Genomic DNA, 24,743 nt, shown 5'->3' on the forward strand with positions numbered 1-24,743 from the left:
GAATTTTATTAGATGCTCAAGATACATTTAAAGAAACTCTAAATTGAAATTATCCAGTGATAGCTGAGTAGATATCAATTGTATGGAGAGACAAGTTGGCCCAAACTGAAAGTAAATGAATGAAAGCTTAAATATAGAGAGACTGCAGCTTCTAGTTTAGATTCAATAAAGGGTGTATGCGTGAAAATGTTTATGCATGAAGTGTTATTTTTATTAGATGAAATTTGGACTTGTTGGGGAGGGAGTAGTTAAATTGATGTATATACTTGATGGAACATTATAGACAATAATATGATATATATAAGCACTCTAATGATATATAAAATATTGAATGTGCTAAGGGGGAAAAAGCAGAATGTAAACATTTATGTTAGTCACAATCATGTAAACATTTACAAGAATTGGGAGAGACTGTCAATAAGCGAAAAGTTTGTTTAGTTGAGTGGTGAACTTATGGTGAACTTTTATTAATTTAAAAAAAGATATATTTATTTATGCATACAACAGCTTGGGTGCAGGCCAGAGGTACGGGAGTTGAGAGGATTCACCAGAGACAGAGTGGGGAACAGAACAGGCAGATTGACTGAAATACACTGCTGAGGGGAGCAGCGGGCAAGACAGGAGAGATCTTCTGCGCCATGTGGGTCACCTCCCTGGCCAGAGCTGGAACTTGCACTGAGTGGTGCTATTAGCTTCATAATACTAATACTTAACCCCTTGTGCCACGAGGGAGGCTCCAGTTATAGTGAACTTTTATATAGAATTTTATTAGTGTTGTTATAATGTTATTTGTGTATAAAAAATCAAACATTTCACAAAACAATATATTCAGCACAACCAAAATAAATAGGAACAATCCATGTGGACCTTATGTAGTATATAATACTAATCTCTAAAAGAAATGCTTCTTGGGGTCCTCCCTGTTGGTCTGGGCTTAAGTCTCAGCGCTGTCATGCTATCACTGCTGAGGCCTGAGTTTGATCCCTGGCCAGGTTGCTAACCCACATATGGCGCAGCAGACCTCTCCTGTCCCTCTCACTGCTCCTCTCAGCAGTGTATGTCAGTGAATCTGCCTATTCTGCTCCCCACTCTGTCTCTGGTAAATCCTATCTCCCCCAACCCAGTCCCTCTGCACCTCCCTCCCCTCACCTCTGGCCTACACCCCAGTTGTTATATGCATAAATAAATAAAAATGAATCTTTAAAAAAACAAAAAGAAATGTTTTCTTAGAATTAGAAAAAAATGCAATTTCTAGAGTATTTTCTCTCAGCAAATTCGTTTCTTGAAAAGGAGCTAAAGTGTGTACAAACTAAAAATAGAATCTTGAACTTCGCAGTAAAGAGGATACAGATTGTTTTACTAGTTGAACTGGTAGCAGTTGCTGTGAGAAATCATCTCAAATGAAATGGCATAAAAATGAGTATATTTTGGGGCCTCCCCGGTGGCGCAGCGGTTGAGCACTGGGTTGCGAAGCTGCCCGCAGCCTCTGCAGTGCTGGTTCGATTCCCTGCTGCTCGCCGGCCACCAGAGGAGGGTCCCACATGGCACGCAGACCTCTCCAGCCGCCCGCTGCTCCCCTCAGCAGTGTACCTCGGTTCTTCTGCCTGCTCTGCTCCCCGCTCTGGCTCTGGTGAATTCTCTCACCCTCCCGCACTTCTGACTGTACCCAGTGCTTGTATAAATGAATAAAAAAATCTTAAAAAAAAAAAGAGTATATTTTGTATTTTAGAAATATGTACCTCATGTAAGTGTATTAACTTAAATCTGTGAACACTTGCAGACAGTTGGGGCAGCATTTTCTGTGACCAGTTGACAGTTGAGGATGTATGTAAAGTTGCTGGTTTTGATAAAGGCTAATTTTAATTGCTTATGAATACCAGATACCAAGTTTTGCAGTTTCTATTTTTATGGGTTTTAATGGCCTTGGGTTTCTTGTGTGACTGTGAAAATGTTAGAATTTATTCAGTGGATAGCTGCAGTTTGAAAGTCCTCCTTTATCCAGAAATCATAGACAGTAGTAGTTTTCACTGGAAAACTTAAAGCTTAAAGATTGATTCTTCTCCCTTTGATTTTGGCTCTAGACTGTAGCGGGTCAGGCATGCTGGTTGTCCCTGCCTTTTCTTTCTTTCCTTCATGCATGTCCTGGATGGAATTGGAACCCAGCTTTCCTCTAGTTAGTTCTCAGCGTTAATCTTTGAGCATATAAGAAGTCATTCTTGGGATTGTGTGCGCTAATAATATAATCAGGAGTGGTGTGTATTAAATGTCACATGGTTAATGATGGCCATTCTTTTACGATAGTGCTGGGAGAAGGCCTGGCCAAGGGAGACGGTGCCTTTCGGGCAGTGCTTTGCTGCATGCAACTGAAAGGAAAGCTCCAACCTGTGTCCAGCATTCTTGCCAAGTCACTGACAGGAGAGTCCCTGGTATGTTGATTTCTAATTTTGAAGGTCTGAAAATGGATTCAATTCATTTGATTGCATAGGCAAATTTGGGGGGGAAATACTTCGCGCATTTTTCATCTTAGTTCCTTCTGTCAGAAATCAGAGTTCATGAGTATCTTGAGATACTCATTTTTCTTCAACAAACTGAATTTTAATCATTGGATTCATGATATACATAAACCTTGCAGGTACTTGTTAGAGCTTGAAAATAAAGGACAAGTAAATGATTTTCTTTCAAGATATAATTTAATGGGACCTGGAAGTATTTTTGGTTTTAAAATGGTCCTGTGGACATATAATCTTAAAGGTTTTTAGAATTAGCCATTTATTTTATGAAATCTTTAAATTTATTTAAACTAACCAGTAATTATTTTTGTCTTTGAAGATGGTATGTGTATAAGTTAATATTCATTACCATTCTGATTGGAGCTATCTAATAATTTTTAGACTCTGGAGTAAAATTTTTTGGTATAGCATTTAATTTCCTATATTATTTTTTGTTGAGATAATTGAAAGAATACTTTTGGAATGTTAGAGCTGGCATCTGTAGAAATTAGAAATATTACAACTTTTATTTACCACTTGGTAATTTGTAAAATTGGCTGGCTTTTTCATGACTCACAATGAAAAACAGTGAAAACAAGAAAGTATATGTATATACTTTACTAAATAACAAGAGTTTCCTGTGCTTTTTTAATTCCTATGAATTGTGAAAATATGGCGCAAAGTTGTGTTTTTGCTGCAAATAAATATTTGGTTTAAAAAGCAGAATTTAGGAATGTACTTAGTGTACTGCTGAGAGTAATGTAGTGACCCACCTATGAGGATGACTTGTGCAGTAAATTATTTAGTTGATTAAACAATGTTTTTTGATTTCCCCAAACTCATGAATGAATTTTAAAGCTAATGTATATTATTAACATAGCAAAATTGTATAGCTTTTTAGTTCTCAGTAGATGACAAAGAATATCTCTCTTCTTTATTATTTAGATCTACCCTTAGGCAACTTTTAGTGCACAGTTTTTACCTGTTGGGTTTTTAGATTTAAAACTAGGAATAAGAAATTTGCTTTTAAATCTCAAGTGAAACTTGAATTTTAGAAGAGTGAATTTGCATATTTTCTTTCGGCTGCTTTATCAATAGCAAGGTGGTATGATCAGTGTGAATCTTGAGTCTTGGATAAATAATTGAGTTCATCATTTTACAAATATAGCCCATTGGTGTTATTGAAAAAAGTAATGTTCAGGTTTATCTTTCTCTTCACTTCCCCTGTCTTCTTCTTCGATGGTAGCCATTGTGAATACTTTATTGAACTAATTTTAAACTTTGGAAAATTGATTACATTGGTTCAGGGCATAGTGTATATTTTGTCCTGTTAACCTTTTTCGCATTCCTTATAGATGGTCAGTTTTATTGGCATCATTAATGGTAGTGGGGGCAGGAGATGAGAAGAGTTTATTTCTATAGCTAAAGCTTAGAGATGTCTGAGAAACTCAGTTATAAGTCCCCTTAGCAGAGAACAAATGTGCTAATTGTTTTTTCCCTTTTTCATTCACTTTTTCAGAATGGGATGGTAACAAAAGATTTGACAAGACTGAAAACACTTCTCATAGAAACAGAGGTAAGACTATTTAAATGGATCTGTCTGGAAAGAGTTTAAGTCACTAGTATGTGTTTTGAATTAGACTTAGGAAAATCAATGTGTGTGGACCAAGAAAGCAATACTATAAAGGTGAAGTCATGGAACTTTCCAATCTTCTCCTGTAACCCAGCTTGGTCCCATCGTGGGAACTTGCTTCTTCTCACATCTCTGCCTCTCAGGTCTTCTCTTCTGTCCTTAATTCCTGTCTTTGGCCAGCAAATGGAAAGATGATTGGGAATTTTTAGTTTTTAATGACATTGGCTGTTAGAAAATGCTGTCATTAAAAATGAGGTATTCCTTAAGCCTTTTGTATGTTTTTTAAGCAATATGAGGAAGCCTGTGATTTAAGGACTATTATGGGGGGATGGGTTTAGGAGATAGGAATAATATACATCAGGGTAAGTGGGAACAAAAATGTGCTCTGTTGAAGGACTTGAGGACACATGATAGGCTGAAGTCCAGGGACAACATCACCATGTAAAAGACTCATAGGTTTGTGAGTCTCAAATTTCTGTTCCCATTACAGATATTTTGAGGTAAATAATATGGGGAAAATAGTAAGTTTTCTGTGATAGAACCTTACCTGGATTGGGTGGTCAGGGGATGGGACAGTTGAGCAAAGAGCTGAGAGTTGAGAAGGTGCCAGTTTCATGGAGAGTGAGGTGGAGGATTTGTCGAGACCTGGAGCATGACCCATGACCTTTGGTAGTTTATTTCCCATTCTAAATCTGGTAATATTATCATGTTTGTAGCACAGCAAACGAGTGTCTGGGCACAGGAAATATTTCTGTGCCCCTCTGGGTTCCTCTTGGGTTGGACAAGTCACCAGAACAACACCACCCTATCAACAACACAATTTAATGACATACTTTTGGAGTAATCATATGGTTGTAAATTCTAATAAATAATGGAACAGACCAGGGATCTTCATCCTGTGTTTAGGGACCTGGGGCATTGAGGGGGGAGGGGAAGGGAGACTTCAGATGACAGTCAAGGAAAGGGGAACCGTGTCTCAGAGAAGACATACTTATTGATTTACCTTCAGCTGCATGAGACCCCTCAAATTACATTCTTCTAGGTCATAAAAGGGAAAGCAGTGATTTCTTCTTCAGTTAGGGAAGGCCTAAGGACTTAGGCAAGAAGAGAAGTTTGCCTAATCTTCTGGGTGCTCACTGTTCTCCACTCAAGGAAATTTGCATTCTTTTTTTTTTTTTTTATAGAGGCATGTTTCATTTATTTATTTGTTTGTTTGTTTGTTTATACATGCACTGGGTACAGTCAGAAGTGCGGGAGGGTGAGAGAATTCACCAGAGCCAGAGTGGGGAGCAGAGCAGGCAGAAGGACTGAAGTACACTGCTGAGGAGAGCAGCGGGCGGCAGGAGAGGTCTGCGAGCCATGTGGGACCCTTCTCCTGTGGCAGGGGAGCAGCTGGGGATCGAACCGGCGCCGCAGAGGCCGCGGGCAGCTTTGCAACCCAGCGCTCGACTGCTGCGCCACCGGGGAGGCCCGAAATTTGCATTCTTAAGGAATAGCAGTAGACTTCCTGAAGCTCACAGGCCTCCAGTAACATTTAATTTTCACACTAAGGTGACAGGAGACCTGCTTTGGGCACATTAGAAAAATCTGATCTTTTGGGGAGATTGACCCCACACAAGTGAGCAAGGACGAAAATCTTTGTGAATTAATAAACTGGTTATAGATACTGTTTGTCTTGGTAAAATTATATTGGCTTTTAAAAAAAATGTTATTTTCTTTGTTTTATGTTACCTTACTGTGAAACTGGGAACCAGTAAGCTCTAATTAGCTTTCGTCTCTTGTATATATGTCGTTTTTTTAATTTCTGAGGAATAAAGATGACAATTATAAATATTTTAGCTTTTAAAATGAGAATATAAATTGAAATGACCTTTTATTAAGATTTTTGGTTTTGTCCTTCTCTGTTATTTCCTTAATTAAATTACCAGCTTTACATTTAGTAATCGTGCAAATGTGTTTTAAAAAATTATAATCCTGTTACATGTAAGGCCACAATATCACTTGGCTCTTATTTTGTGACTTGACTTTTGGAAGAAGTGATTTGAGATTTGTTTATAATTTCTTTTCTCTGTAACTAGAGTAGTATTTTTTTTAGTTAGTGAACCAATATAATTTTAAAAATTACATCTAGGAAAAGCTAACAAACAGTGGCTACCCTTATTAATTATTACACTTAGATTTTTTAAAATAACAGCAATTTGTTAAAGATTGGACTGAGCTCCTTATTTAGTAAGTGCTAATGGATGAGGACAAAGACATGGAAATAAAGACTGGTTAAGGAAAAACAAAAGACAATGCATATTCTTTAGTGAAGTTTAAAATAGAAAGTCAGTGGATTTGATTGTACATTTATAGGAATTTTGCCATATGAAATTTGGCTGCTTTCCCTCAAGGTGTCAGTAAAGACTGAAGATCACAAGTTAATTGATAATTTTGCTTTTGTCTTGGAGTCTGAGCATATTAAAAGGGTGTTTATGAAGAAAAAAAAAAAAAACAAACCTCAAAAACAAAAAACACACAGTACTTTGGAACCTTTAAAAGCCGTAGCAGCCAGATATGCAGCCTAGACCGAGCTTCTCATTTCATCAGCTCCTTGAGGGAGACTTGCTATTCCCAGGCTCAAGTAGCTTGAGGCCTGCCGCTCGGCCCTTCTAAGAATTATCAATGCTGTGGACTTTATTTTGTGAGCAAACATTTTGTTCTTACTCCTTTTCTTTCACATTTAATGCATTTATTTTGATGTTTTTAAGAGGCGACACTTAAAATTTTTCACCTTAGAAGTGAATTTTTTGTTTTTATATTTGTCTATTCTGGGTAAATGGAATCATATTTTAAGGACTTGTGTGGGACTTTGGCACTTGGACCTTGCTTGTGGAGTTTAAAGAGGTCTTTTATTCTATCTTTGTGAGCATAGAATCTGTGTAGTGTGAACAGTTACTCCTGATTTGTTAATTTAGGTATTCTTGTATTCAGTCCCTTATTTTATGAAGAATGGGTTGCCTTTAAAAACTTATAAGTAGGGCCTCCCCGGTGGCGCAGCGGTTGAGCGCTGGGTTGCGAAGCTGTCCGCGGCCTCTGCGGCGCCGGTTCGATCCCCGGCTGCTCCCGGCCACCGGAGGAGGGTCCCGCATGGCGCGCAGACCTCTCCTGCCACCCGCTGCTCCCCTCAGCAGTGTACTTCGGTCCTTCTGCCAGTGGGTTCTGGCACACTGGGTTCTGCTCCCCGCTCTGGCTCTGGTGAATTCTCTCACCCTCCCGCACTTCTGACTGTACCCAGTGCTTGTATAAACAAAATGAAAGGAAGGAAGGAAGGAAGGAAGGAGGGAGGGAGGGAGGGAGGGAGGGAGGGAGGGAAGGAGGGAAGGAGGGAAGGAGGGAAGGAGGGAAGGCTCTATATAAAAAAAAAAAACACAAACAAAACTTATAAGTAAAGTTGTTTGAGAATCAGAGGCACTTTCATGGAGAAACAGTAACAGAGATTGAGTTCTAGCTCCTAAAAACCAATTTAAGAACTGCATATAAATTATAGTGATGTGATTGTTAAGTTATAGCTAAGTAGCATTGATGACGCTCTTTCCGTGGTACAAGACATTCCAAATTGTGTCTTGAGATAGCGTCTTCTGATTCAGCTCAGCATTTGCTGAGTGCCTGTATTGTTCTGGATTCAGCGGGTTTTGGAAAGCTGAGATACCCATGAAATACAGTGGGGTCTGAGATGCAGTCTGAGATGCACTTGGCGTTATATACCCCCAGGGCAGCTGGGGGTCACTAGTGCTGTAAAGGAGATGTAAGTGGGAGACAGCAGAGGGGAGTGTGGGAACTGAGGTTAGGGCATCAGGGTGGCTAAGTAAAGAGCCAGAGGTGACTTGGTAAAAGGGTAAGAGCTGCAGTCATTTGGTGCAGGGGTAGATTTGACAAATAGTAATGAGGGCCTTCCCCAGGACAGGGACAGTGGGAGTAGAGCATCTGAGACACATTCTAGACCTGGTTGGGTAAGATTAGGGCAATACTCAGAGCAGGACAGAAGAGGGAGAGTTTAAGATGGCTTTCAGAACTTCAGTCTGATCCCTTTGGAGGAGGGTGACTCCATTCATTCAAGATAAGGAACCTTGAAGGAGGGTTAGATTAAGGATAAAGTTGACAGATTTTCTTTGGACATAGTATGCTTGGGTAATCATCTATCTGACAAACATTTGCAGAGCACCTTTCGAGGGCCAGATAGTCTGTAAGCTACAGGAATGTGGAGAGGCAGGTTATTGACAATCTGTATGTAACTGACAGCAACCCGGCATGTAAAATGCTAAAGAGTTAAGAGCAAGTGCTACAGCTGGCACACTGGGTTTAAATTGGACAGCTGTAGGGGCAGAATAGGAATTTATCTGCAGTAAGCAAGTCAAGAAGAGCAGAAAATCAGAATGAGTGGTTTCCCAGCCTTGGGTTCCATTGTGGGATAACCAGGTCCCAGAGTGAGAGGGCTGGGCAGTATGTCCTTCCAGGCCCCAAAGCGTAGCATTGCCCTTGAGGCAGGAGAAAAGGCATCTCATTAGCCAGTAATTTTCTAGGTGTAATGAAAAAGGAGAGTGAATTGAAAATTGGGTGGTTAGTGTTCAGGACTAGGGACTTAGATTTCTCTAAATTTGCTACCAGGTACTTTTTTTATGTAGGGAATCTACCATTTTCCTTTAGTGAGGTCCACACAGATACATATTTTCCACTTTTAACTATAGTTTAGTATAGAGCAAAGAGCAAAATATATCATTTGCAACTCTAATGTTCATTAAAAATGTAAGTATTCCGACTGCATCTTTAAAAAAATGTTGGAAATGTTAAAGTTTAATTCAGCATCCACTGGTTATTTCGTAATTGTCTTTTATTTGAAAAATTACAGACAGCAACTAGTAATGTCCTCTCTGGCTATCATGTGGAAGACTTCGAGGAAGGTGAGTACCAGGCTCTGCATGACTTCTGGTAGCTGTGTTCTGTGCTTTGCTTTATTACTGATTATTGGGAGGAATATAGTAGGAGGGAATATAAAATGTTCATTTTTAGAAGTAGATGTGGATGAAAGCAGTTTTTCACTGGCTCCTTTTCATAGAGTAGTGGCATGGAGTGAGGAGATAACTGATCCACCTCCTTCATCTTCTTGCTTCCATAGAGTTGTAAATTTAACCCTCATTCTGTGGAGGGAGACTTTTTCCCTTTCTCTCTCTGTGGGCTAGTACAGTTAATACTTTTTGGAAGTTCTGATCTGTAAGCTGTGTGGCACCTACCATTCTTAAAGTCTGTTTTCTCCTCTTCTCGTTCTCTAAAGGAAAGCGAAAGAGACCTCTCACTCATGGACTGCTTGCTAGACTGTGTAGTGTGTAGCAACTTTTACAAACATATGACTCCTTAGAGCCCTTCTCTGTCTTTATAGGTGATGAGACTGGTATTTATTAAGGTTCGCTAATTTTCCTAGTGCCACACAGGGATGAATCACAAATTTAAACTCAGTTCGGCTCTTTTTTTTAGGAGGGAAGAGGTACAGTGACTTGTAAGGAAATAGATAATGACTATAAGGTCTTTGAAACCTTGTCCCTGCTCTATCTTAGGCCTTCTTTTTCTTGACTTAATTTGGAACCTCTTCTCTAAATCAGTCATTTAGAGAAGTAATTGTAGTCAGAAGTAAATAAATGTTATTTTTTCGCTCCTATCTCAGGATTCAATTTTTTGAATTTTATTTCAGTTTAAAAAAAAGGATGACTTGACACCAAACGTGTGTCAGACAGGTCCTGAGGAACATGGGTAGTAATATGGGACCTCTCAGTTAATATGCAGTACTGGAATTTGTTCTACAAAGTTTCTTTCCAGAATATGGTAATTTTTGCATTCCTAAAGAGATTCCTAGTAGAAGCATACCCATGCTGAAGAGATAACAAGCATGCCCGCGTCTCCCTGCATGGAAACATGTCCACCACTTGCTAGGAGAGAGTCAGTTATTGACATGAAATAGCAGTTGGGTGACTCTTCGCCACTGATTTCTAAGTTTTACATGGTTAGTTAATTTAACTTAGTCAATTGGCAGATTACTTTTTTGGTAGGAACGAGTATGCCTTTTTTACATCATCCCAGTTGATATATGCAGTGGGTTTGCTTGTAATATTTCTTATTAAAGTATCAGAATTATTAGCAAGCCTTAAATGATATGACTATATCCTGATTACTCTTTAGGATCTTGTAATGGTTGGCATTTCCGCCCACCACCTAGGGGAATTACAAGCAGCGAGGAATATACTTTGTGTAAAAGGTAAGGTGAATTATTTTTTTTTTTTAAACAATAATATTTCTTTCTTCAAAGGACAGTTACTTTCCTTCACTTTTTGAAAAGTAGTAACTCAAATTTAAAGGTGATAATATGTAGTCCAGTTGGTCCTTGAACAACATGGTTTGAACTGTGTGGATCCACTCATATCAGATTGTTTTAGATAGGTGGGTTCCTCATTCAGCATTCAATCAACCTCAGATATCAGTTGGCTGAATCCTCTAGTGATTAACTCCCGGATATGATGGATTAGCTCCTCATATGGACTATAAGGGGCTTGAGTATTAGCAGATTTTGGAATTAGTAGATATTTGGTTTTGGAGGGAGTCCTAAAACCAGTCCCCAATGATACCAAGATCACTGTAGTTAAGATTTTAGGGTATCAAAGTTACGGTATGCAGATTTTCAACAGCATGGTGCTGCTAGTTTACTGTCATGTTGTTCAAGGGTCAGGTGTGTCATGGTTGAGTATTAAATGGTTTATTTTCTATTTGAAACAGAAACCATTATGGTTGTTATCATAAATAATAAAAGCATACCCACATCGATGAGCCTCCTGTTAATTACCAAATGATCCAAATGTAGGTGAAGGCTTTGTTTAGTAGTCTCTCGTTATACCAATTTTATTATTATAAGGATTTAATTGCTGGCCATCTTGTTTAACTTATGGTTATTGAAATTGAGATTACTTTACATAAACTGAAGTAGAACATAAAATAGACAAAGAGGTGTACAGATATCTTAATAACTTCCCTAGGGAAAAGAAAATTTGTTATCTTCATGTAATCCCTATGGAATTTAGGAATAATTTATATTTGAAGGATATAAAATTGAATTATTCAAATTGAATAGTTATATATTAAAGTGGAATTATTAAAGTCACATTTAAAAAGGTAAAACTCTTGAGTTTCTTTTATAAAAAGTAGTAACTAGTGGGATTTTGGATGTAAATTCTCATTTCTTTAGATTGCCTTTGATAATGAAGGAAATTCGGTATGTAGTTTTGATGATTGAATAGTCAAGACTTCAGATAGGTATAAAGAAACTAGAAAATTTTAAAAATCCTGGTGGTGTTTTGTTGTAGGGGAGGTAGTGCACAATCCTGTACAAAGGATTTGTGAGAACCTACAGTCTGGATAAGAAATTTTAGGGAAATAAAGCAATAGCAAGGCAAAGAAATACTTGTCTCATGAAGACACACTTAAGAGAAACATGTCTTATGAAGCATAGTACAACTTACTAGTTCAAGTACACTATTCGTATAATCAAGAAAAGCTTTAAACTATTTACCTTTTTAAGTAGGGCGAACCATTTGGTAATTTATATTGTGCGATGGTTCATTTATCTTTCTACTGTCCACATTTTTCCAGTTGAAAAATTATATCTTTCATGTTTCTGCTTTACTATTTATAGTTTAATTTTAATTTCTTCTCAGAGGGTCTTTTATTAATTTTGTAATGTTTCAATTGTTTAAAAACTGACTGAACCCATACTTTTGCAGGGTATTTAAAACTAAAAAAAAGATCAGAATCTTGCATTTTTATATGTTTTTGATCATCAAATTGTCAGTTTAATTTTCTGAGTTATCAGTACTGAGGTATCATTAATTCAGTCTCCTTTAAAATAAATGCATGTGGGGGCCTCCCTGGTGGTGCAAGGGTTTAAGTCTCAGCACTGTGAAGCAATCTGCAGCCACTGAAGCACTGAGTTCCATCCCTGGCCAGGGAGCAACCCACATGGCACAGCAGACCTCTCCTGTCTCACCCCCTGCTCCCCTCAGAAGTATACTCCAGTGGATCCACCTGTTCTGCACCCCACTCTGTCTCTGGTGAATCCTCTCACCTCCCGCACCTCTGGCCTGTACCCCAGGTCTTGTATGCATAAATAAATAAATCTTAAAAAAAAATAAAATGTGTGAATTTTTACCCATTAAAGGATTTAATTTGATTGTTGGATAAATTGTGATTTTAATATAAAACTTTTATTCTTTATTTAAAACTTCAAACATATTAATAATAACCATTATTTTCAATGAAATATAGTTAACAGCCATGTGAAAAGAGTAAAAACGTGACAATTTAACAAGCTATTAATTTTTTTCCAGAATGAAATTTCACAGTATGTAGAAAATTTTCTTGAGGTCATACCATTTGGGAAGTAGGGCATACCTGTGTTCGAGGAACTAATCCACTTGATGTCAGTGTTGCTTTAGAAAAATTCTGCTCTTAGAGGAATCGTCTAATATCGCTGCTGTATCATGAAGGAATCTACCTTTTCACTGTCTCTGAAGGGCGAGGGTGGTGGTCATGAATATGTTCTTCCTTAGCCTCTCCTTATTCCCATGAAAGAATATGGGGAGTTGCCGTTTTGATGAACTTTTGAAATGTTCTCTAAACCTCTTCCTCCTCCTCTGCAAAAACAGTGTGATGATATGAAGTTCTGTTTTTATTATTGAAGAGTCAGAGGGCAAATGCTGGAAGTTTATCTTTTAAATGGTCCAACAAAGTATATGATAAAAAGTCTTTCCTATTCTACTTAGATTTTTAGAGCAAGGAATCTGTAGGTATGGTGCCCAGTGTACTTCAGCACATTCCCAGGAAGAACTAGCAGAATGGCAGAAAAGATATGCTTCACGGTTGATAAAATTGAAACAGCAAAATGAGAATAAACAGCTCTCAGGCAGTTACATGGAAACCTTGATAGAAAAGTGGATGAATTCATTATCTCCTGAGAAAGTGGTGAGGAAAATAAACTACGTTTTTGTTTGTTTGTTTGTTTTAAGCTATGGCCTTGTTTGAGTGTTGACTTTATTTTGTGCTGTGTTTTCATTTATTTCCTTATCCTATATATGAAGAACTTGATTCTTGATAAAGTGTTTTTAGTAGCAAAAATACACCCATTTGCTAAAATAAAGAGCAAAGCTAAGCCATTTATTTAGAGATTTGCAGGTTTTATGTTAATTTATCTTCATTTAAAGAGTTTTTACCGCTGTCTTTTAGGGTTAATTTTCTTTTGTTTCTTTAGTTTTATAATATTTTGTTCTTAAAAAATACCAGAAAATTAACTCTAAGATGCTTGCTTTGTAAACAGTTGCTTCACCATCTTTACTGTTGACATTTATTTGTCATGTCAAAGTTTTTGTGCTTTTAGGAATAAAAACGTAACAAGAATTGCTCTTTATTTTCAGCTTAGTGAATGTATAGAAGGAGTAAAAGTAGAGCATAATCCAGATCTGTCCGTTACTGTCAACACCAAAAAGTCTCACCAGACATGGACCTTTGCTCTCACTTGTAAGGTATGAGTTTTGTGCTAATTAAATTTTTTATTTAATTTTTTATTTGATTTCTCTTAAAGCTTTTTTTTGATCTTTAAGTCTGTGTTAAAATAGCATCGAAAAAATTTTCATCTTAGTACACTCCATTTAGGTCCCATATCATACTAACATGTATTTCTTTATTTTGATCATTAAAGGTACAATTTTCCTTTTAGATTTTGAGATAAAGTCTTTGTAAATATTTAGACGCTTGCTTTTTAATTATCTATTTGATAAAAGAGCTCTCTGACAATGTCTTCCAAACATGTAACATAGGATGGGGTTCATGGCTTATAATTAACTATTAAAAAATTGAATTGTTTAATTTGGCAGTTCTAATATAGTTAAAAATGACAACTTGTTTTTATATTTGATTTGATGAAATCACAAATTCTGTAATAATGAGTTTTTAATATGAGACATTTTCTTCAGTGCTTCCCATCTTGAATTATAATATTCAAAGTTTAAGAATGAAACAAAATAAAATATTTCTGTGAATATGTGCAGTGGCAAAGTTTTGTGTACTTTTTGGTGGCATTTCTTCCACTGTACCATCTGCCTTTTGGGATGAAAACTGCAGACTTCTAGCTTTGGCCTTGAACTCAATCCACTGCCTTCAGAGGTAACTGCTTTTCCTATGAAGACTTCCTACTTGAGTCTAGATAGAACTTTTTAGGCCAAGGGTATGGAAAGTTGGAGGTGGATTGTCATTTAGGTGATAGCTTTTGCCACATTGAAGATGACCATGTCTCAGAAAGAGTAGGGAGACTAGTGGTGTAGCATAAATATATCATTTTTCAAATTTCAGCTTTACTGAGGTATAATTGATGACAAATTAAATATGTGATTTTTGACAACTGATTCTTAAAAAATTATTTTTTTCTTAAATGACTAATGAGCACAATTGTATTTTTAACATATTATCTTAGAAGCATGGAAAGTAAGAGTCCCTTATAGAAGTATTTTCATTGAAGAGCCCAATTACAATTGGATTTTTCAACCCCTTGTACTCAATGAATTATTTTAACTTCCTTGTAGCCTGCAAGAATGCTGTATCGTGTAGCATTGCTTTATGATGCTCATCGTCCTCATTTTAGTATCATTGCAATATCTGCCGGAGATAGTACTACCCAGGTATCACAAGAAGTCCCAGAAAACTGTCAAGAATGGATAGGAGGAAAGATGGCCCAAAATGGATTAGATCATTACGTGTATAAAGTCGGGATAGCATTTAACACAGAAATATTTGGAACTTTTCGCCAAACCATAGTTTTCGACTTTGGATTGGAACCAGTGCTCATGCAAAGAGTAATGATTGATGCAGCTTCTACAGAAGGTAATATTTAGACTTTTTTCCCCTGATACAATGTATTAAAAAGCACATTAATAGCAACATTAAAAGATATGTATTGGCCCCTAAATATTCCATGCATTTAGAGAGAGAATAAGGGAAAAAAACCTCCAAATTAATTGACTCATTTACTGTGTAATGAGATTGTAATGGTTCACATTATACAGTCTCTTTATACAGTCATGAGGCAAAACTTGCTTTGAGATTCCCTAGACTTACGTGAATACATGATCAGGTCTGTTTTGGTCTACCAGCTGTTTTTAAAGTAAGATAATTTTGGCATAGTATAAACCCTTTTAATATTACTTTGGGTGGAATATCATTGTAGTGGTAATTGTGAATATACCTGTAATGCCTATTTCCATGTCCGATTATCCAGTTAAAATTGCCGGTGTCAGTACATTATCTTTTGAGTGAAAAGTCCTAAATACAAGTTTTCACCAGTTGGTTTTGTGCATTCAGTACTATAAAAGAGTCTTTTCACAGGATCTGCTCTGGGTCCTGGTTTTAACACGTAAGCATCAGCAGAAGGTGATGAATTACTTTGTATGTTGTCCAAATATTTCTGCCTATCCTTAAATTTTATGCCAAGATCCAAAGGGACAGGGAAAGGGCACAGTAGCCTACCTTGCTTTGGCGCTTAAGTGCTTTATTTAACAAACACTAGATATTTATTTAATGACCACTTCACATAGCAGCGTAATATGAAATAAATAACTGTGCTGTGGAGTGTTTCATTATCATGTCTCATTTAAGGAACCTAGAACTTTTTTTCTTTAGTAAATGCTAGGATTTTAGTTTTTGGACATAGTAAACAGGTAGAACTTGTTTTGTCTTCTTTCTTAAGCTGCTAGAAAAGTTAGAGCAAGTTTTGTACCAAAATCTAACAAGTAGTCATTACCTTCTTGTGTACATGCTAATATTATTACCCAGACTTCATTTTACTTACTTTGATCTTTTTTTGCCTCTTTTCAGTCTGTTGTATTTTGTTTTTGTCATCTTTTCAGTGTTTGTTGCAATCAGAATATGTTCATTTCCGTTGCCAAATGGATATGCTCATTGACAAAATTAAACTCTGTGATTGTATTTTCTTGTATAAAAGTTCTTTGGCATTTTTTTCTGCAAAGGACCAGATAGTAAATATTTCAGGTGTTGCAGGGCAGATGGTCTGTCTTGCAACTACTCAGTTCTGAATTGTTATCAGAAAGCAGCCATAGACAATATGTAAGTGATGGGGTTATCTGTGTGACAATAAAATTTTATTTAAAATCAACAACAGTGGTTTAGATTGGGCTGCATGCTGTGGTTTGCCTACCCCTGTACTAATAAGTTGCTTTTAGAGTCTAGAACTTGAGAACTACTAGGAAATATCCTTTTTGAATCGTAAGGACATTTAAATTATGGAGACCAGCATGTATTCTAGTCTCAAATATAACTCTGAAAGGATGTTTTTGTCTTACATGTGGGTTATATTTCAGATGTTTGCTTTTATATTGTTAATTTATAACTTATGACTCATTTTCCCCATAGAAATAAGTTTGTAAGTATTGCTAAGAATCTGAACTTGTTAGTAAAAAGCCTATTTTATTAATAATATAAAGTATTAAATATCTGTCATAGTGAGTAAGAGAAAAAGGCTGCTATTGAAATAGCTGATAATGAAAGAGATGGTGATGATGAGGATTTTAGGGTACCTTCATGGGCTTAAGAGATTTAGGGTATTTGGGCTACTTTACCTCAGATATGTACTGTTCTAGTTGAAGAAAAAACACTTTAAATAAACATACTCAGTGTCAAGTAGGATTGGGTTCGAATCCTGATTACCTGTTTATTAATTACCCCAGTGACTCTGGGCAAAGGACCTAACATTTCTGGGCTTCATAAAGAACATCTATAAAATGGGCTGGGAACAATTAGTTCTAGAAGATTATTGTGCGAGCCAGAAATAAACCTTGCACAATATCTGGCACACAGTAGGTATTCAGTAAATAGTAGCTGTTATTTTTACCAGCCATGGTTAGGGTAGTTTCTGGCTTACATACAGGATGAAGACAGTAAGAAGAGAGAAGGAGGATTTAAAGAAAATGACCCAGAATAGGGTGCTAGCAGAGGGACTCAGAAGCAGAGAGGGAGACCCGAGCCTCCAAAGCTGCAGCACCTACAAATCTTGGCAAGAGAATATGGTAGAGGGTAGAAGAGAAGTTGTCCACGATGACTGACATTTGGAATGGTGTTGCTGAAAGAAATAGTTTCATTTCTGATATTCCTAATATATCAATTTGAAAATATAATAAATTTTATATTTCTTTCAGATATGGTGGAATTAACACAAAGATGTCCCATTTAGAACCAATGTTATACCCTTCTCCCTTTTTATAATTCTCTATATCCTTTTGTTTCCAGTGACTTCTCTGCTGTTTGATATCTTAATTTCCTTTAAACAAGGTTTTATCTCTTAGAAGTTATAGTATAGAAAATAAATGAAAGCGACTAAGCATTTTCATAGAGTAAGATTTGTTTTTCGAGAACAGAGAAAAAGTAAATATTATTAGGGAAAAAGTAAATATTATATTTATAATATAAATGTACAAAATGAGATTTTGAACATTATGTAAAGAAAGACTTAAATCTAGGTTTAGGCAAACTAAATGACGTTTGACTGACTTATTTGGTGATAAATTAGCTGATCTGTTATGCCAATTTTTAGTTTTATCTTTGTCTTCTGTTTTCCCTCGTCTTAAAATTGATGTTGAATATCTTCATGTTTTTGTTAAGTTTGAAATTTTCTTTTTTTTTTAAGGATTTATTTATTTATTTATTTATACAAGAACCGGGGTACAGGCCAGATGCGTGAAAGGGTTAGAGGATTCACCAGAGACAGAGCTGGGAACAGAACAGGCAGACTGATGAAATACACTGCTGCAGGGAGCAGTGGGCAGAACAGGAGAGGTCTACTGCGCCATGTGGGACCCTCCCTGGGCGGCTGGGATCGACGCTGTGCTGCAGGGGCTGTGGGGCAGCTTCACAGCACTGTGCTCAACCGCCTGGCGCCATCAGGGGAGGCCCAAGTTTGAAATTTTCATTGTGTCTGTTTCAGTGTGTGACTGTGGACATAGTCCCAAGACAATTTTGGAGAAGTGAAAGCAAGATATAAACAGTTTAATATTTATTTCCTGCCCCTATTTTAGTGGTAGGTAGTGTTTTTATTACAGCAGAGTGCCTGTCAGCAAAAAATTGAGGACAAAAGATTTGTTTATGGGAAATCACGGTTTAATAAAAAGAATAAGAATGTAAAATGTCAGTGTTCAATGTTATCTATTCCTGGGATACTTATGTGGGTAACATTTAGAAGCATTGAGAAGAAGAAACTTCTTTGTTAAATTGGTGACAAAGTGACAGCCTGGCTAATTTCACCTCCAGCATCAAGCTTGTTGATAATTTGATCTTCCTTGACCTAGAACTAGGAGGGACATAATTCCAGGAATATGTTGACCAAATGCAGTTTGGAATTAGGGAATTGACTTAGTTCTGGACTTTGTCATGTCTCGATATAGTTTTGATAATACTGTAAATTACATCATAATATAATTTGGTATCTGCACACACAAAGAAATATAGTGATGATGTAAAACTAGAGTTTGAATAGGAAATATCTTTACTAGTATTTCTTCCATTTAATTAACTGTTCATTGTTTAAGGAAGTTTTTGTCCTTAAATTAATGTTGAGAACATGTGTTTCTCTTCCAAAGAGTTAGAAATTTGGACCGTACTGGACCATCTGATATCAGTGTTTCTATAACTGTGTTCCACTGAAATCAATAAGTGATATCTTAATAATAAGTGAAGAGTTCATGTACAAATTTGTTTGGAAATGGTGCATGCTTTATTTCCCTCTTAAAGATCACTGTGCAGCTCGGTAATTATAGGCTCAGTGTCTGTCAAACTGATCGCATCCTGGAACTTAGTTACCTCAGTGCATTACGCTTTGAAACTCAAAATTAAGTTATTCAGCAGACATTTATTTAACTCATTGTTCAGTACTGAACTGAAAATTCTAATTGCTATAGTTAATTCAAATTTGAATCCGGGAAAAAAACCTGCTTTTTTTTTCTTACATTATTGTCATGATGTCTAAAGCATCCCAGTCTTTTCTATTTATAGGCTGTGAATGAATTTTTTATTCTAGCTGTTATATGCCAGTCCTGCAAACTCTTCAGGAAATGCATATAGCTTTAAATTTGCCTTTTTTAGTGTTTTTCCCTTGTTGGTGAGATTGAGGGTCAAGAAAAGATTACAAAAATTTTTTTTGGAGTCAAGATGTGTCTTTTACGAATTTGTGGCAAAAGATACCTACAAAAGAAGGAAGCATTATACACTTTATACTAGAGTTTTGGGTAATGGAAAATTTTTACCTAGCAAAATTGATTTGAAATTCTGCTTTGAGTATCTGAAAGCTACATGTTGAAAATATTTTTTATATTTCAATTTAAAAACTTTATATATTTCTGTATGTTGAGTCTAGCAGTGTATGTCAACATTAGCATTTAGTGACTTAAAAATGCTCAACATTATAAATATGTATATATACACTTACTTAATATTAGGTGATTAGAAAAGTAATGAAAAATTGACTTTAAATGATAGTGTATTTGTCAATAAATGATTCAGCTGAGTAAAGCATGTTATAAGTGTAAGGTACTCCTGTGCTGTTACTCTATTTTAACTTATTGGTCTCCTTAAGAGATGGAAAATGGGACCAGACAACTTGGACCAGCTATAAAACCTTGTTTCAATGCAGCAGTTTTGGTGAAATGAGTATTTGAGGTGGTAGTTTGGGATTACTTCTGGATTTTATTTTATTGTTAACAGTTAAGATTGTAAAGTCACAGATCAGAGAGTTTCCTACGGATATATGGTATTTGATTTTGGAATTAGGAATCATTTTATCCCATTTTATTTAATTCCTAGATAAGTACAGCTATTTTAAATAAATTTGGTATCTAAAGTAATATGTGTTTATTTTGTGCTGCTTTTGTGTTAGCTCTTGTGCTGAGTACACAGAATATTGGATTTTTTCCCCCTCCTTATCTACTCTCCAGGTCCTATTAAGGATAATTTTCAAGTGTACTGTAGTATCTACTTCAAAACAAAACACACCAACCCAACCCTCTGGTGCTTTATTAGAGTAGTAACTGTGTGACTGAAATGAGAGAGCTGCTATTCTCAGTAATCAGAAGGTCAGGGAAATTGGCGAGCCTATCTTGTGTCAGACTAACATTGAAGTTATTCCAACCTTGAATTCTATTTTGGACAGTTGCAGCTTTTCCCTCATGATATATCTTCAAAAGATTAGGTATATTCTAGTTATCATTAGCTTTTCCTTGTATGTTTTTCTTAAAATATGTTTGTAGCTTCTGCCTAGCACATCTCAGGGTAACAAAGTCCATAGGCTTATTTCTGTCAAGTTTTTCTTTGAGGAGTTGGTTAATAAGGCAGTGTTAAGCTCTCCCTATGTGGTTTTATGAGTATTGATTCTAACTTGTTCACTTTTCATCTTTCCAGAGTGCTTTTCATTCTAGTCTAATGTACGTTGAAGAAAAGTGTCTACCAAGGCCTGGTTGCCCTGAGTAGTGCATGTGTTTGGTTTAGAAGTTAGCAGGTGTGCACGTGCTGCAGGTGGGAGAGGGGTGACATGAGCCCCAGTATTACTCATGTCCAGTGTTCCCTTGGGGAACCTCATTTCTCTCCTTTATTTAAAGAGGAAGTACCAAGACCTGTGTTTTAGGTAGGTGTTAAGCAGGTTTAATTAACTTACTATCAATGAGAAGATTGCAGGCAGACGTTTACCTCAAGTTCATTGGAAGTAGGAAAAGTCAAGTGGTTTTTGGAAGCTACCTTCTTAGTAGTTACTGGCCACAGTTCATTTTTTTTTAAAGATTTATTTTATTTATTTATGCATATGAGAACTGGGGTCTAGGCCAGAGGGCTGGGGCTGGGTGAGAGGATCCACCAGAGACAGAGTGGGGAGCAGAACAGGTGGATCTACTGAAATACACTGCTGAGGGGAGCAGCGGGCAAGACAGGAGAGGTCTGCTGTGCCATGTGGGTGAGCCCCAAGGCTGGGGATCAAACTCATGCTGCAGTGGCTGGCGATAGCTTGATAGCACTGAGACCTAACCCCTGTGCCACAAGGGAGGCTCACCACAGTTCATTTTTGATGTCTGAGTTAATGACTGAGGCATCAGTAGTCTGTAGGCTTTTTGATGTTGGTACATGTGATTTTTTTCAAGATTCTTCTTTTTCCCCAACTCTCCCCTCCTCTGCCCTGTTCAAATAGTCATTTAAGACAATAAATGAAGGGTCTCCCCGGTGGCGCAGCGGTTGAGCGCTGGGTTGCGAAGCTGCCTGCAGCCTCTGCAGCCGGTTCGATCCCCGGCTGCTCCCCGGCCACCAGAGGAGGGTCCCACATGGCGCGCAGACCTCTCCTGCCGCCCGCTGCTCCCCTCAGCAGTGTACTTCGGTCCTTCTGCCTGCTCTGCTCCCCGCTCTGACTCTGGTGAATTCTCTCACCCTCCCGCGCTTCTGACTATACCCAGTGCATGTATAAACAAAACAAACAAACAAACAAATAATAAATAAATAAATAAGACATGCCTCTAAAAAAAAAAAAAAAAGACAATAAATGAAATAAAAATCCACATGGGCAGTTGTTTTGAAATGTTTGTACTATTTGCTGAAATCATTCATTTTAAGAATTTCATAAAATCAAGGTGGGAGTCCTGCCACTATCCAGACAGGATGAGAACAGCATGTGCTTTTGCCTCTTTCCCCAAAGACCTGACTCTTTCCAGCCCAGGCAGAAAGACTTTCTGTACAGTTTGCCCTGCATATGAAATAGGTACTACAAAAAGCTTTTTCCAAGGAAAGCTATACTATTTTAGGTTTGTTATTATCCCAGTTACTTAAACCTAAGCAAAGACTAGCTAGTGACTTTTTAAAGAAAGTGAACATAATATTGACCTAGGCATAGTCTGAATCTATTTGTTATTTAAAATGAAATTTTGAAATACAACTCTCCTATCCCCAAGGAATCGCTGCACTTCCTTTTATTACATATTAATAGATTCTTCAATATCATGTAGAGTTTATTTTATTTTGAAAGAAGTGACTATTTGGTTTCTTCATTGTACCATTTTTGAGATTTGAATTAAGGAAAGAAATTGATACATTTTTGCTATTTTGATGATAATTAGCACCTGATCTTTAGCGATGATATTATCTGTCTTAGATGTATTTTGTAGAAATGATCAAATGAGTTAATGGGTGGGGTCCAATTTTATAGTGTCTTAGGAAGTGTGGATAGTTTATAAATCTTGAACTTGCGAAGCTATTGTAAAAATCATCATTATCTTATGTGGAGTACTTGAAAAATGTAGATTTTTTAATTAGTAGACCACCTTTTTATACATCTTGATGATTATAGTTGTATTTAGGTAGTCATTTGAAAGATAATAAAACTGACCTATAAAACTGTTTGTGTGTGTGTGTGTGTGTGTGTGTGTGTGACTCTCGCCGGTGGCCGGGGAACGAGCCGGCGCTGCAGAGACTGCGGGCAGCTTCACAGCCCGGCGCTCAACCACTGCGTCACCAGGGGAGGCCCTATAAAACTGTCTTTTTAAGGAGCAAAGGTTATAAATTAGGGCCTTTGCTTTTAAACTAGGGCCTTTTTACATTTTAATCTTTAATAAGTTATTTTTTAATCTTTAATAAGTTATTTTCTAATATTGAGAAATTTCTCTTGGTGAATGGCTTTGTGCATAGGTTTATAATTTATAACATTTAAATGTAGGGGAATCTCAGTAAGAGATGAGAGTTACCTATTATGTTTTCATGTCAAATAGAGACAAATATTTTGTCTTTGTATTTTAGAGAGTAACTGATCTATTAAAACTTCTCATTTCTTCCTAAAATTTTGACTTGCATTGTGAAGCCACCTGTCAAGTTCATTATATTAAAACTGGATCTTGGACAAATGAGTCAGTTAAGCAACTTTTTTTTTCCACATTGGTTAAGTTCCATATTTACAGGGGTATATATATTCCACCTAATAGAAAAGCCATGTGCACTGCAGATAGAGCGAGTTTACCCAGCGCTCAGGTTTTATGCTGTATTTCACCCTGTGCTGCTGTTACGCTGCTTTTCTTTCAGGGATGTCAAAACTTGAACAATTATTTATTTTGACATTGTGCCCTACTTTTCTGTAAAATTTAACTGAGGCTAAACTTGGATTTCTGTGGAATGGCATTTGAATGGTATATCATACTGCATTTTAATGTATAATTAGTAGTGTTTTACATGAATATTTTCTAAGAGATTTTTTTGTGTAAATTGACTCACAGAGAGTTTCATTATGCTTTACCACACACAGAAAAGATTTGACCTTTCAGTTTTTTGATCTTCTCTTTCTATAATGGGGCAAGTATTGGCAGTAGGAAGAGGAAAGTGATACCACTGGATATTTTGTCTATTGAGGAATTTATCGTATCTTCTTCCTGCAGATCAGATTTCTCTTGACTGAGGAGTTAAGTTCTAAATGTTATCTGTACTTTCAAATGTTAGTAATGTTCTGGCATGACCTGGCCTGATGTAAAAAAAAAAGATGTTTTTTTACATGGATTCCTACTTACATTATTTTGATAAGCTAGCCAGAGGAATATTTTCGATATGAGGAAAATAACGTCAAATAGATTTTTGTATAACTATGTTTTAAGAACATTAGGTCTAGCATGTAAACTTCTGTTAGCAAAGCATACATGTACATGTGTTATTTGAGAATTTTAATGTTGTGTTCCTTTATAAATGTGTTTTTTGTTTCCATCTAGATCTTGAATACCTGATGCATGCAAAACAGCAGCTAGTAACCACAGCTAAGCGTTGGGATTCTTCTTCTAAGACTATTATAGATTTTGAACCTAATGAAACTACTGATTTGGAGAAGAGCCTTCTTATCAGATACCAAATTCCTCTCTCTGCTGACCAGCTATTTACCCAGTCTGTTTTAGACAAATCATTGACCAAGAGCAACTATCAGTCACGGTTGCATGACCTTCTTTATATTGAGGAGATAGCCCAGTATAAAGAAGTGAGCAAGTAAGTCATTTTAGACACACCTTTGTTTTTATAATCTCTCCTTGAGATGGTATTTTTTACTTTTAAAATGGGGATATACCTAAGTGAAAACAGGCCGGAAAATGGTTGTTATTCCATAGCTATAGATGAGCTTCGTAAGGCAAGAGTGTGTCTTGCTCATTTTGGTACGCCCAGTGTCAAGTGCGTAGTTCATTTCCACAAGACTCTATCATGTGCTCCAAGTAGAAACATGTGCTCCCTGCTTTTCAGGAAGTTTCTGTTAATGACAGTGCAAGCACTCAATGAATATTTGCTGAATAAATGTATGACAACTGAAAGAGACCACCTATTTTGAAATGTAATTTTAAGGATGAAATGAGTAAAATCACCAGAAACATCTTTTGATGATAATAAAATATCTTATAGCAGTTTATAAATGCATTAACATAGTTTACATTTTATCTGTATGCCACAGGTTAAGACCGAGTATATAAATCAAAGGTTTATTTCAATCATTGTAGGGAAAG

The 24,743-nt window shown here is 36.7% G+C and overlaps 1 protein-coding gene across 2 annotated transcripts in view; it reads left to right on the forward strand.

The window, feature by feature from the left end:
• The window catches only part of HELZ (helicase with zinc finger), a gene marked incomplete at both ends in the record, with an annotated part of 123,875 nt that overhangs the window by 10,844 nt on the left and 88,288 nt on the right, over positions 1–24,743 (forward strand). For both annotated transcript variants that reach the window (XM_084236911.1, XM_084236912.1), the window contains 8 exons: positions 2,302–2,426; positions 4,009–4,065; positions 9,011–9,062; positions 10,333–10,408; positions 12,963–13,161; positions 13,611–13,718; positions 14,775–15,072; positions 23,970–24,237. In XM_084236911.1, the coding sequence (XP_084093037.1) occupies positions 2,302–2,426; positions 4,009–4,065; positions 9,011–9,062; positions 10,333–10,408; positions 12,963–13,161; positions 13,611–13,718; positions 14,775–15,072; positions 23,970–24,237 (1,183 nt within the window). The remainder of the gene's footprint in view (positions 1–2,301; positions 2,427–4,008; positions 4,066–9,010; positions 9,063–10,332; positions 10,409–12,962; positions 13,162–13,610; positions 13,719–14,774; positions 15,073–23,969; positions 24,238–24,743) is intronic.

The sequence above is a fragment of the Talpa europaea genome, assembly GCF_964194135.1.
Source record: "Talpa europaea genome assembly, chromosome: 7".
Taxonomy (NCBI): domain Eukaryota; kingdom Metazoa; phylum Chordata; class Mammalia; order Eulipotyphla; family Talpidae; genus Talpa; species Talpa europaea.